General features: G+C 39.0%; 1 protein-coding gene across 1 annotated transcript; it reads right to left on the bottom strand.

The window, feature by feature from the left end:
• Nucleotides 1–334: 334 nt before the first annotated feature.
• On the bottom strand, nt 335–3,028 carry LOC131129777 (uncharacterized). The gene is made up of 3 exons (XM_078789872.1): nt 2,648–3,028; nt 1,740–1,848; nt 335–1,628 (listed from the first exon to the last, which is right to left on the bottom strand). Exons 1-3 carry the CDS (start codon nt 3,026–3,028, stop codon nt 823–825), a joined length of 1,296 nt encoding a protein of 431 aa, XP_078645998.1. The 3' UTR covers nt 335–822.
• Between the last annotated feature and the right edge of the window lie 12,575 nt (nt 3,029–15,603).

Genomic DNA, 15,603 nt, shown 5'->3' with positions numbered 1-15,603 from the left:
TTATATTGGCACTAACTACCTTCCAGTAGCTTAAAAATGGCATCGTTGGATGCTGTGTATGATGTCTCTACTGTTCCTGACTGTGCAAATATGTTGACAATCGTATATACTTAACTGTACTGTACTGTATTGTATTGCATAGCGCTTTCTGAAATGTGCCAAATGTGCAAAAAAAAAAAAAAACAAGAATGTTTCAGTTTTCATGAATCACATTGTGGGTACATGTATTTCAACTAGTATATTATACTAAAATGGTATTCTATCCTTGTTTTTCACGTCTTCTGTTTTTGTTTTATTCATGTTTTCATCCCCAGATTTACTACTTTATTTCTTGTTTTGTTTCCCATATAAAAATAACATATTTCAATGCTATGCTATCAAAACATTTTGGCTCATAATATTTCATTACAACTTATATTATTTTTTAATATTTTGACTTTATTCTTGTAAAATTACTACAGATTTTTCCCCTTTTTTGCTGTTGCTGTTTTATTGTAGTTTTTAGAATGTTCCACAGGACAATAAAAAAAGTGCAGCTGAGCGCAAATGGGCCTCCTGCTGCACTTTGGACACCCCTGCTCTTGGATTTTGTTAAGTTTATGAGATTTTGACAATTCTGTGAATATTCATGGCATAGTTAAATACGCAGGAGTTAGCAAAATTTGTTTTTTTCTGTCTTTGCGGAGGTCTGGACACAAGTGGCATTTTTGTTTTTAATAGAAACCAGGTCCTGTCAGTGAAATACAAGCAAGCCTTTGTGTTTGTATAGTCCATATGTCACAGTGAACCCTGCACATAAACACATCCTTGCGCTTTGGCTTGTCAGGCTCTCAGCAAAGCCTCTACTGAGAAAGGCAATGGCTTCACAGCTGGAGTCCTGCCTGAGCTGCCATGAGGGTTCTTGACAGAGTCTTCACGAGGAAGTGCCAGGGTGGCAGGAGTGCCGGCGCACCAGCTTCGAGCTGTCAGCGCTAACGGATCAAAGGTCTTGCTGGCGGCTGTGACATTTGGCAAGTCCGGTATCCCCTGATCTGATACAAAAATAGAGCATGTGACATTTGAGTCTTGAATTTCTGCTGGTTTTGAGTCAGCTTTGACCAGGTCACTACCCAACAAAGTGCTACTGCGGTGTTTGAACGTTGGAAGCAAAGGCGCGGGTGAATCTTTCTTCTCACAGCTTTTCCAAGCTTGCTGCACCTCTTTCTTATCCCTACATTGACCTGAGCTTTTATGGATTTGGAAGTTGCCACAGTCGGTTTCTGTGCAGGATGTGCTCTTAAAATGGAAGCACTGATAGAAGTGGAAGTCATGCAGAGGCGTAAATCTTTCACGCACATGGCTGGATGATCCTGCAGATGAGGGGGCTTTATTGAATGACTGCAAGCCAGGGGTGGCGGGTAGAGGTAGCGGATGAAACATGGGGAGGAAGGTCGAGTAGGAAAAGGAAAGGTCATCCCGGAGTTCTCTATGTCGGATCTCCCGCTCCAGCATCACGTTCTCCAGCTCCTTATCAGCGAAGGCTCGCCTCTTTCTCATGCGGGCGCTGATGGAGGGACATGTAAAGTGTGCCTCGTCATGCCTCATCTGCTTGGAGTGACAGGAAGTGACATCCTCTGCTGGTCTCAGCCCTGCAAAGATTCCACAAACACATGCTAAGGTTATATTTGTATGTGTTTAAGTGGTTCTCAATCACCATGGCAACAACGAAGTCCGTCATTTGAAATCCTAGACAACTTTACCCTGAAGGAGGCTTTTGGTCTGCAGAATGCTTTGCCCTGCCATCTCAGTAGTCAAGCGCAGAAATGGTGTCCTCTGTGACTGGGACGCACACTTGACGCTCCTCTTTCCCTGAGCAAGACACGGACCAGTTAGACATTAAGACATTAGGACACCCGTCATAAGTCAGATTCATAATGATTCAGTCGTATAAATTCATCAAATATTACTGATAATGATGGAAAAAAAAAGTTACAATGAGGCGAGATAACGCATACTATGTTTTTGAAGGGGCGGCACGGTGGGCGAGTGGTTAGCGCGCAGACCTCACAGCTAGGAGACCAGGGTTCAATTCCACTTCGGCAATGAGGGGGGAAAAAAAAAACATTGAACATCAGCCACCTGAAACACTAGCATCGCTACAACACCTGGGGCTTGTTCCTATCACCGCAGCATTTGAAAAGTGTACAAAACTTAGCTTAAGTCATCTGTGATCTCATCATGAAAATGGCTATTAAACCCCTTGGAGTTGGTACTTATGATCTGCTGCTATTTTACATTTTATGCTATATGTTTTGTTAGTAGTGGTGATGTCATGATCATTTGCTAAGGAAAAATCTACATGTGCAATTTGTGAAATTTGTGAATAACACTATCAAGGACAATATGTTTTGTAGTGCGTTTACTTACTTTAACAACAACTATAAACATCTTGTTGAGTCAAGACCTTCAATATCTTTATCACAGCAGATTTTGGAGCTCTTGTATTGGACCTCAGTAGGTTGCGAGTGGAAAACTGTTATTCTTTGAGGCATTAATATTGAGCAATATCATCTTTTATATGTACACGTGTTACCCCTTTGGCTTACAATGATGGTTAGTCCATTCCAAGTCAATTATTCCACAATGGCGGCTTCTCTACATCACTGACCTGACATAGCAATGCCCCCCTGACCTCCGCAGCCTGCTGCCTCCTCAGCGCGACCTGCGCGGCCATGACGCGCTGCCGCTGCACCACCAGCAGGCAGCAGGCACATCCACAGTCCCTCCAGCGGCACAAGCGTTTGTGGCCTTTCAAGCACGAAACCACGCCGTGGTTCCGACAGCGGGCGCATTTAGGACTGCGGGTCATCTTGAGAGGCTTCTCCTTGAAAGGTTTACTCTCTCCGCCTTGCCCGGTGGTCAGCATTGGACTGCTGTGCGCTCCCGAGCATCCATCAGGAATTGTCACGTCAAGAAAATCTTCAGATTTTGGTGCATCAAGTTTGTCTGATGTTTCCAGCTGCAGGCTTGCTTCCACGTGAGTGGACATCTATGACAAGTATTGCAGAAGCACAATTATAAGGGATTTAGGCAGCTTTTTACTATTCAACATACAGACACCTTATAGTTAAGTCATCTATGAGTAAAATGCGGCAAAATAACAGAATTCTTCTCTATCAAAGTTATATCAGAAAAGAAAATACGCACGCGATTCCTCCGCTTTAACGAACTATTCCAGTCTTGTTTGCAGTCCCTTCATAGACGTACGTGATCCTTTCACATATTGCTCAACTCCAACTGAACACCAAGCCCCGTGTCTCCCCATCCAACCTCCAACTGTTAAGTGTTTCTGGGTGGAAACATTGCAGCCTACCGCCAGACGTTTGAAAGGTTAAGCCCCCCTCTCAGCTGCTATCTGACGCGCCCTCTAAAAACAAGAGGACCACGATGCTTCCAAGTCCTGGCGCAGCACCTTGAGCAAAATATTTGGGGGGAGCCCACCTGCAAGAAAGTCAATGTTCTCTATTTAAACACCATACCTTCATTACCTTAAACACTTTGCCCACTTTGGATGTTGTCTCGACTTGCAAGGATTTGAGACAAGCCACATCATTGCTGGGATTGAACTATAGCAGATACCATGAATGTGGTAAAGTATTGCTTCTAAAATGGAGGTTCTTCGGATTTAAAATACAAATATACAGCAGAGTAAATAAGTATTTCACCCGATACATAAATATTCATTACATTCCAATTGTTCTCTAAGAGTGTACTCCGTTAATTAACTTAATCCAATGCAAATGATTCCTCGGTGCAAATACGTGCACTTAATCCAATACTTCATTGTTCTTATCAATACTACATCTGGCCTTTTGACTTCCATGTTTAGCATACATTATGCAGCAGCACAATTAAATTGATTACGCTCCACTCACCACTTGTGCTTACATTCCTGATGCTAATACTTGCTTTATTGGGTACAATAATGTGAATGTGCCTTTGACCTGTGCAGCTGAATTGCAGCTCACTCAGTGTGAAAAGTGCCCTCCCTGCTGGTTCATTAGTGTAACTACATTCAGGGTAATTCTTGGCAAGAAGCACTGAACTGATTTAATGCAATTTCAAATATGAACTAACGTAAGTTGACTAATAGAACACTAATGAGACTTTTCAGTACAAAAATCAGCACATGCTGATTGATCACAAATTTGTTATATGCTTTTAATTTGAATAATGCCCATCAATTCCACAAATTAAATATGTTAAAGCAGGGGTCTCAAACATGCGGCCCGACACTAGTTTGAGGCCCCCGCCTTGATATGAAAGTTTAATGTTAGTGCGGCCCGCGCAAGTTTGATATGGATGCTGTATGGTATCATGTACCCAGAAAAAATTATTAAGTTTGATTAATGTTCATGTTAAAGGTTAAATAACTGTTAATAGTTATCCTCCCTATCCGTGTGGAAGTGGTAAGTTTTTGGCTATTTAAGTTTAAAGGAAATAACTCGAAGGCTACCGTTTAGGTCGCTAGCTCTCTAGTTTGCGAGTTAGCATGTGTCTCAAGACCCTGCAGTTGCGCAATATGTTGTAAATAAAAAGAGTATAAATGTGACTATAGTCGTGTTTTGTCATGTCTACAGGGCTCTAATAATGCTTTGTTCATTTTAATTTGAAAAAAAATAATTTGTCTACCCACCAACTACATGTGGATTCTTGAGTTTTTATTATTTGCCGTTTTATTATTATTATTATATTTATTTATTACTGATTGATTGATTTTCTTTATTCTTGATTTGTTTATTTATTTTTCATCTTATTTTGTGCAGAAAAATAAAAATTAAGACCTTTGAGAACAGTTGAATGTTTTATCAGAGCTTTTATTGTAGAAAATCGGAACCAAAGCACTGAAAAAGTTTGTAATAAAGGCTCCTTTTAAAACTATTCTTATTATAACAAATACATACCAACATAACAGCATATCACAACAGCTATAACAATGCTCAGCATGGGGTGTTTTTCTTACTACGCTAATAATTGCAATTAATTTATTTATCATCAGACTTTTTTGTTGTTTTCATCTCAAGGCATTGAGACTAAAAGTGGAACCTTTTTCTATTTTTCTTATGTTCATTAGGATTACAATTTGAATGAAAGAAGAAAGATTCACTTTTAAACTTGTGAATGATGACTGGGATATACATACAATGGTGTGAAAAAGTGTTTGCCCCCTTTCCTGGTTTCTTATTTTTGCATTTTTGTCACTCTATGTTTCAGATCATCATTCATTCATTTTCTACCGCTTATCCTCACGAGGGTCGCGGGGGGTGATGGAGCCTATCCCAGCTGTCTTCAGGCAAGAGGTGTGGTACACCCTGGACTGGTCGCCAGCCAATCACAGGGCACATATAGACAAACAACCATTCACACTCACATTCATACCTATGGACAATATGGAGTCGCCAATTAACCTAGCATGTTTTTGGAATATGGGAGGAAACCGGAGAAAACCCACGCATGCACGGGGAGAACATGCAAACTCCACAGAGATGCCCGAGGGTGGAATCGAACTCGGGTCTCCGAGCTGCTAGTTAGCTAAACACTCCTTCACTGTTTCAGATAATCAAACAAATGTGAATATTAATCAACTGAGCACAAAATGCAGTTTTTACAAGAAACTTTTTATCATTAAAGGAGAAAAAAAAAATCCAAACCTACACAGCCCCGTGCGAGACCAGGAGCCAAAACACCTGATTGTTCCTCCTGCTACCTAAAAGTGTCCATCAGTGCACTTACCTGACAGCAATGTAAATGATTGCTGTGGAGTGAGTGCGCTAAAAGGGGAAGAACTGCAGTACCAACCACTTTAAAAGCTATCTCCCAACGCCTGTAGCTGTCTTTTGATGCGTGCACCTCTCAAAACATGAGCAAACCAATTGACTTCCATTAACAATGGCATTTACTATGACAGTCCCTGTCCCGTGTCTCTCTCTCTCTTCCCTGCTTTTTCCCTCCATGACCTGCGGTCATGCAGGAGTTAAGCCACCCAACTTCACAGATGGAGTTTGACAGGATGCTCGTCTCTCTCCTGTTTGGCCTGCCAGCATGTCCTGCTCTCTGCCTCTCCATCCATGCAGAGCACTCTCAATCATCTTGCAATGTTACTCAAACTAAACAACAAAGACAGCTAACCTGTGAGCTACTTTCAAGGACAAGACGGCTCCTGCAACTTTAAGCATTGTGCGGAGGTTTAGTCGAGAGGTAAACACGGGGGTGTGAAGACCGGCTCTTTTTTTTTTCTCCCCCCTCAACTAAATCCTGAGCTGAATTTTAATCCTTTTCAAAGAGAGTCAAAAATTGGGCTGCATTTCACAAGGCCTTAGCACAAAGCTTTTAGCACCTTATCCACCGACTTCTAAAGAGTAGAAGACACCTTTAGCAGCTATCAGCCAGGAGCTAGGAGCGTATAAGCTGACAGTTTTAGCAAATGGTTGAACCCGCACCTTAGAGACTTACCAGGCTATGGAGCTCGGGGAAGTCATTATTAAACATCTCTCACCTCTGTCACACGCTGACACTAACAGGCGGTCTTGTGATGTTGCGGATGATGTTCCAATGTTTTTTTTTTATGCTTAGTGAAGCAAAAAAATTGGATGCACTGTTATCGAGAGTGGTTATTGGTTATGTGTTCGAACCTCCGCTCAGGCATCTCTGTGGGTATTCCGGCTTTCTCCCACATGTTAATCAGCGACTCTAAATTTGTAATAAGTACGAATTACAATATAATATAATGTAAGTAATAAGGTAGGTACTGAAAAAATGTATTACAAATACACACATTATTTATATACATAGAAAACAGCTGACTGTTCCCTTATATGGAAGGACGGCAGTGACAAGCAACTTCCAGCTCACACATGCCCCCCCCCTCCATATAAGACATAAAAAAATCTGTAGAAAATCATTGTGTATATTCAATGCTTGGCTGCACAGCGGTCGAGTGGTTAGCACGCAGACCTCACAGCTAGGAGACCAGTGTTCAATTCCACCCTCGGCCATCTCTGTGTGGAGTTTGCATGTTCTCCCCGTGCATGCGTGGGTTTTCTCCGGGTACTCCGGTTTCCTCTCACATTCCAAAAACATGCTAGGTTAATTAGCGACTCCAAATTGTCCATAGGTATGAATGTGAGTGTGAATGGTTGTTTGTCTATATGTGCCCTGTGATTGGCTGGCGACCAGTCCCGGGTGTACCCCGCCTCTCGCCCGAAGACAGCTGGGATAGGCTCCAGCACCACCGCGACCCTTGTGAGGAAAAGTGGTAGAAAATGAATGAATGAATATTCAATGTTTATGCAACATTATATTACCATGAAACCAGCAGGAAATGTGCAAATCAGCAATTTTTCTGAAAGAACATGTTTTGAATATTGGATTCATACATAAAATACATTTAATACAGCTATATGGAGAAACAATATTTATTTTTATTATTATTATTATCAGTTTTTCAAATTTTTGCACCATTACCTGCCTCCCCTGACCGCACTTACTCACATCTGTAAACATTTACATTTGAAAATAAGGAAGATTTTACAGAAAATTATGCAAAAATATCTGTGTTAACACATAGCTTTTGTGTTGTATTATAATGTAAATTCTGTATGAATTCATTGTTAATGAAATATCTCATTAAATATTACACACATTTGCTGTGTCTCATTTAACACAAAGCAAAAATTAGTGTTAAGTGTTTAAGTGTTTGATGGTTTGACATACACTGGATTATACTTATACAGTTTTACATTTTAGTTTGCTATATTTTGTAATGTAAATTAATAAAAAGATTTAGATTTTTCATGACTTTTTATTCCAATTTGACCTCATGTTTAATAAAGTAACTGTATATCTGGCTAGATATTTTAGGCACCCCTTTTTTTTTTAAATCATAGATTAAATACCGTACTGCAATAACAACAAGACAAAAGTCTCCCAATTTAGTTGTCGCTCTATCCACCATATCAGATTGATTTTTTTTTTCTACTATCTTATTTCCTCTTTGTTTTTCAGATTGTCTCGGGCTATCGAGGACAAGACATTATGAATGGAAAGCAATATCCTTTGAGACACATTGCAAAGCACACCGTCGGGTATAGTTATCGTAATATTATGGCCTTCCGGTGATGTTCCAAAACCGTGAGTCAGCAGATAAGCAAAAACAATATTCAATTGTGTTTGGAGAGGTACAGACAAAAATCTCAGACGTTACATGTTGAGGAGGAAATATTTTGTTCCATCAGGCCATCCTCATGTGGAATAAGAAGGATGAAACCGGATTGGGAAAATATTTTGACTGTATTTGCCGCACTATAAGGCGAACCGGATTAAACCGGACTACTGTATATATGACTTAATGTTCTCTGATTGGTTGATCGCTGCCAGCGTACGTATTACGTTCTAGTGCAGGGGTGGGCAAACTTTTTGACTTGCGGGCCGCATTAATATGACAAAATTTACAGGGGGGGGGCAGACTATATATTTTACACGTAACAGTCCACCTGGTATTATTGTATCTGTAAAATTGTCATGCAATCTGCTATTATTATTTATTATTTTATATTTATATTTAAATATTTTAAAAATAATAAAATATGATCATAATTACAATAAAATTTAAATAATCATTATTATATTATTATTATGTAAAATATGCAAATATAACAATAATATTATATATAATTAATATAATAATTAGCATTAATATAATAATATAATAATATAATAATATAATAATATAATAATATAATAATATAATAATATAATAATATAATAATATAATAATATAATAATATAATAATAATTATAATAATCTAATAATCTAATAATCTAATAATAATAATTATAATAATAATTATTATTATTATGTGCTTGTGTCCCTCTTTTCAGGAGCACTTTGTAAACAACAGACCACGTCAAAAAACGAAATATATAAAACCATCAAAAGGTTGGCTCAGGCCATGATGCCAGGTTGTATGTTGAGTTTAAATGAAATACTTTGGAAAGATTGGGCGGGCCGTATTCAAACACTTGGCGGGCCGGATGTGGCCCCCGGGCCGTAGTTTGCCCACCCCTGTTCTAGTGTCAGCTAGAAATGGTAACAAAATCGCACAACAACATTTTTACAGATTTTGGAACACTAGGCTGAGTAAATCCACTGAGATGTTAATGGCTTAGTTGGTGGTCAAAAGTTTTTCGGAAAACCAACTTCTTCTTCTGTAATTTATTTATTTCAGTCCAGATTCACTTTACAATGAGGTACACAAAATAACAGTACTCGTTAATCAGGAACGAACTACTACCATTTCAAAGTTAACCCCATGCAGATTCACTTCCAACAGTTTTCAGTCTGAATACAGTCGATTTGCCGGGTATACTGAGTGTAGAATTATCACAATGAGAATAAACTTTATTGTCCCAAAGGGGAAATTTGCCTTGGGCTAAAGTGCAATGCAGCTGCAAGCATAATAAATACACACTAATAAATACGAGATGTAAAAGGTCACATAAAACATACTGGCAACAGTATTAGGAATGCAGGGAGTGCAACACAAGATACATCATAAAATACACTGTTTCGCTCTTAAAAGACTGACAGGGATACAGTTTTCTGAATGTATTGGTTCTTGATTTAGCAGCTCTGTAGCGCCACTCGCAGGGAAGCAGCTCAAACAACATGCTGGAAAAAAAACAGCATAGACCAGCAAACCAGTAGTCTGGAGACCAGTATACCAGCACGGAAATGGAAATTATGCTGATCTATGCTGGTCAGTGCTGGTCTATGCTTGTCCATCAAAAACCAGCATGGTCCACCAGCACTGACCAGCAAAAAACAGCATAATTTCCATGCTGGTCTATGCCAATTATCCCTTTAAAGGGGAATTGCACTTTTGGGGGAATATTGCCCATCATTCACAATCCTTATGTGAAACATTAATAGATATGTCTTTCCCTTTTCTGTGCATTATAACGTGAGAAAAACAGACAATACGAGCTAGCTAAAGTGCACATCATTGGGACATACATAGATACTTTGATGCTAACAGCTACGTATTTTGTCCTAACAAAAACAACGCCAATAGTATTCCATTTCCATTAACCGAGAATACAGCGATATTGATAACGTAGAGTACTATATTTCTGGCGGAATAAGCGTCACTCACAATGCCTGGTACTGTGTTGTTTGTTTTAAAAAGTTAGCACTAGGTTATAAATAATGCCGTGTATTTTGTACCTGTGTATTGTCAAGAGTTGTGGCAATAAGCAAAAAATTGGTCAGCTTTGAGTGTTATTTTGAAGTAAAAAAATATATTATTAATATATATTATATGAGCTGCACGGCGATCGAGTGGTTAGCGCGCAGACCTCACAGCTAGGAGACCTGGGTTCAATTCCACCCTCAGCCATCTCTGTGTGGAGTTTGCATGTTCTCCCCGTGCATGCGTGCGTTTTCTCCGGGTACTCCGGTTTCCTCCCACATTCCAAAAACATGCTAGGTTAATTGGCGACTCCAAATTGTCCATAGGTATGAATGTGAGTGTGAATGGTTGTTTGTCTATATGTGCTCTGTGATTGGCTGGCCACCAGTCCAGGATTTGAACTTCAAATCTTGTTTTTGTTTACACTACTATCTGACATCAGATCAGCCATGAAGGATTCGCCATTATTTAAGCTTACGGCGGCGATATTAAAATGCAACCTTGGACATGCTGAGAAAAACAACATTTATGGTTTGCAACTTGGAAAAAAAAGTTCCTCAATATTTGACAGAAACTGTGGATCACTGACATATCTGGGAGATCAAAAAAGAATGAATGAAATTGACATTTGACTTTAATCTGAATTAACTGTGTTAACTGTGAGGCAAGTCATGTGTGTTTGGTTGTGGTTGGGTTTCCCTCCATGAGCTTCGGGGGAGGGGGGGGGGGTCTTTTAAGCTATAAAAGTGTAATATTGTCTTGTCTCCGCTCCCTGCTGACTGCATGTGACAGCTGGGGTGAACGTATGGGGAACAATCAGTGGCTTACATTATAGATGTGCTCATGCTTCACTGTTTCTCCCATTAAATGTATTCATGGTTCAAATTAGCTTTCTCTTCTCAACTGTCACATTTCACCAAGATGCGACAAAGAGGGTATGTGGCCCTGATAAGTGCCGTGATGATGGGAATAATGGCATTTCACATAAATAGAATAAATTAGACATTTTGGGAAAGAAAGTGTAGTCTTATCAGCATCTACTGCAACTGTCTGAAAACTCATTAGCATACAGAAACGTGTTTCCACTTTATTGGGTCCTAATTGTCGCTTTCTCTGACTAAATGGCTTCCTCCACCCAGATAATGATGCAATACCCTCCTTCATCCGCAGAAGGTCTCAAACAGTGGAAAAGAAATTGGAAATATATTGGTAGAAGTTGCTGGAGCTGTTCATTTACATGCCATCCCTACCCTCCGCCGACAACTGTATTCAACTCACTCTAGTGTGTGACTTGCAGAGAAGAAACAGAATAGGTAAGACTGAGAGCATTGGGCATTGCAGGTCTTTACTTTGAAGAAAACTACCAGAGCAGAATTCTTTCAACCTCAAAGAAAAAGAAGAATACAGATCTCATTGGTGTCAAGTTGAACAGATGCAGCGCTGAGGCTTTAATGTATTTTTTATACATAGCGGTCAAAAGATGCTCTATACATCATATTTGGACTCTTTTCATTCTTTTGACTGGCTGGAACTTTGTTTTTTGGTGCAAATTGACCATCATATGTTGCATAATGACAATTACATTCAGTGGCCGGTATATATCCTATGAAGGTGGAGCGGAACATAACATAAACATTATTAGAAAACATTGGAAATACCTTGAATATATACTTAAAGTCATCCCACGCCACGTTGCGGTTCAAATTCCGTGGCTCGACCAGGGTATTATTTTAAAAAATGTGCATATTTTCAGTAAATTATATATATATTCAGTAAATACAAGCTATGTATTTCCAAGCATAAAAAATGTCTAAAAGAATTAAAATACAAGTAAAAGGCATTCAGAAGACACATTCAAAAATGCTGTGAATAATATTTAGTATTCCGTGACACTCTGTGAGACTTGATTGCCAGAACAACAGGCTTTTATTGCAGGATTGAATTATCACAAAAAAGGCACAATGATCCCTAATAAAAACACAAGAATGTTATGTTATATAAGAATGTTAATGTTATATTCCTAATCCGCGTCAAGCATCACTGACATCACTTCCTGTCGACTCAGGCCTCTTTCATATGGAGATATATATTCGATATCTGATGCTTGTGCAGGCTGAATGTTTGGATCTTGTACATCTGACCAATAAGGCAACAAACATCTAGTGGCTAGTATATATCCTATGAAGGTGGAGCGGAACATAACATAAACATTATTAGAAAACATTGGAAATACCTTGAATATATACTTAAAGTCAGCCCACGCCATGTTGCAGTTCAAATTCCGTGGCTCGATCAGGGTATTATTATTTCTAAAAATGTGCATATTTTCAGTAAATTTGACCCAAGCTATGTATTTCCAAGCATGAAAAATGTCTAAAAGAATTAAAATACAAGTAAAAGGCATTCAGAAGACACATTCAAAAATGCTGTGAATAATATTTAGTATTCCGTGACATTCGGGGACACTTGATTGCCAGAACAACAGGCTTTTATTGCAGGCTTGAATTATCACAAAAAAGCACATAAAAACACAAGATAATGTTATATTCCTAATCCACGTCAAGCATCACTGACATTACTTCCTGTCGACTCGGGCTTCTTTCATATGGAGATATATATTCGATATCTGATGCTAGTGCAGTCTGAATGTTTGGGTCTTGTACATCTGACCAATAAGGCAAGTGCAAGAAGAAGCAAAAAACAGTCAGTGTAAAAAAAAAAAATGTCATCGGCCGATTCTACAGCCGAAGGTTAAGAACATTTTAATCCAGGTTCACAAAACCCTTGAAATTTCCCCCAAATCAACAAAACTACGATGGTTGTTTACCTCCACAAACACACAACACGGCGTGTGACATTGTGTTGTCACTTCCTGGAAACATTGCATTCATATTACACACATTACATTAGTACATTAGAAAAAAACCCTTACTACCATATGTGAACGCAACCTTAGAGTATGTATAATGTATGAACCAGCTTCCCATAGTTTTGTAACTGGGGAGTACCTCTGACCTTCTTCAGCAAATGAAATGTTGCCACAAGCATAAATGGATCAGAACACGATGTTCTATCATGTTAAGTTAAGTTAAACACAGCATTAATCTGCTTATTTCATGTATATTCAGGCATACTGTATAGTCATCTTTTCACATTATTCAAGCCCTGTTGTTTTTGTGAGCATTTTACACAGATATTATGTATTTTGAGCGATATATATAATATATATATATAATATTATCGGTACAATATTAGCATAAGAATGTATTCTCGCTATCAGGTGTTTTTTTTTTTGGTTATGCAACGCGGAACCTAGATTTATTCTTTTAATACTTTCAAGCCATCAATTGGGAAATCACAGAACTGATCACTTGGATTAACCAGCCCTTTTCTATTGCGCAAGACGGCGGATGCACCGAAATCGTGGAGTTGTTCGAGCCACGCGATGTTGTTTACAGCCACGTCGAGAAGCTAACAGCTAACACACATATGTGTAAGATCACATATCGGTATCAGTTGATATTGGCATTGGAAATTGAGAGTATAATATCGGCGTAAGGCTGCACAGTGGACGAGTGGTTAGGCCTCACAGCTGGGAGACCCAAGTTCAATTCCACTCTTGGCCATCTCTCTGTGGAGTTTGCATGTTCTCCCCGGTGGAATTGAACCCTGATCTCATTCCAAAAACATGCAAGGTTAACTGGCGACTCCAAATTATCCATAGGTATGAATGTGAGTGTGAATGGTTGTTTGTCTATATGTGCCCTGTGATTGGCTGGCGACCAGTCCAGGGTGTACCCCGCCTCTCGCCCGAAGACAGCTGGGATAGGCTCCCAGATAAGCAGTAGAAAATGAATATTGCCGTATCAGATATCAGCAAAAAAGCCAATATTGGACATCCTTAGTATTTCGAATTCCAAAATGGCCAACCTCTGCATTATAATCCAATGCATATGATGACAGATTTATGAATGTTGATTATCCAAAAGTGAAAACATGTTCTTATCAATGAAGTACTAGTTTGGAGTAGCAGACAGGAGTGAGGGCATATGAAATATGAATGTAGAGGTGAACCACTCAATGAAGGGTCTATAACAGCCTGCTAAAACAAGTCGGTGCTGTTAAATTATGGAAGAGAATCAGTATCTCCCGAATCAGAGAAAATCAAGACAAGCTCTATGTTTGGATTGTTGGAGATTAGATCACAGCATACATCATGATCCATTGAGAGGTATTGCATGTGTGTGTGTGTGTGCACAGATCTATTATGCAGACATCTATGAGGCAAAGACATTAATTATGTGTGCTGTCTAGTATGCTCTAAGGTTATCGTATTGGACAATATGCTACATATTGTTGTACTGAGGAGAACTTTTTTGAACTTTTGAACCTGAGTGGGTCTACTGAGTTAAATCAAGGCTGAATAAGTTGCATTCTCAACAACATTATTTGTATTGTTCTGATTTGGACCGATAACAGCATATTGCAGCTATTTATTATGCTCTTAAATGTGCATAGTTACATTATGCAAATGCAAGTCAAAACCCAGTCTACTGGCAGTGCTGGGAAAACAACTGGGTCGCTGCTGTCAGGCCAGTTGCCAGGCCAATAGCCTTTTGTTATTTATGCGGGAAAAATGTAAAAAAAAAAGTAAAGTATGCTGGCTGAGTATGAATCACTGTTCCTATTTGTGCCATGTCAGGCTGAATACTAACTAATATCTAATATCTAAAGTGCATTCATCGGCAGACTGGGTGACCCCATTGCAGACGAGCGGTATAGGAAATAGATGGTTGGGTTCTCACTTGAATGTACAAAATGAACAGATCATATTTTTAGTTCTGAATACCAAACATAATGAATGAATAAATGAGTTTTGTATTTGTTTTAATGGGCCTTTAGTTGACCTTATAACTGACCTTTGATCTTCCTAGCATGTTCCATTTAATTAGATGTCTATCAGTTGTGTGCTAAAAGCTATTCTCTCAGTAACATTTTGCATTGAAAGGAACTCAAAAATCTGAGCTGGGATGCCGAGACTGACCAAAGCATGACATGATTTAAGATCAGTTGATACTGGAGATTGACACCCAGCAATGGTGCGTATATCACAGAGACAGCACATGAAGAAAAATGTGAGATGAAAAAGAAAAAAAATCAATTCTTTCAGACAGTGTTGGCAGTCATGTCCTTACAAATTAGGATCAAATGTGCTGTTGTGGCCTCTTTTTGTTTTGTTTATGACAATATAATGTATGTGAAGCTAATTCTTACATGCTGCTTTTTGTCTTTGTGCCAGTGTACTATTTGGAGGATACATGCAAACAAGTATGTGTATGTTTAAAATATGCATTCATTACCACGTATCCAACAA

The sequence above is a fragment of the Doryrhamphus excisus genome, linkage group LG4 (assembly GCF_037039965.1).
Source record: "Doryrhamphus excisus strain RoL-2023G ecotype Guam linkage group LG4, RoL_Dexc_Guam_v1.1, whole genome shotgun sequence".
Taxonomy (NCBI): Eukaryota; Metazoa; Chordata; class Actinopteri; order Syngnathiformes; family Syngnathidae; genus Doryrhamphus; species Doryrhamphus excisus.
Note: the sequence above shows the minus strand (reverse complement) of the source record. Positions and strands in the feature narration are given on the sequence as shown.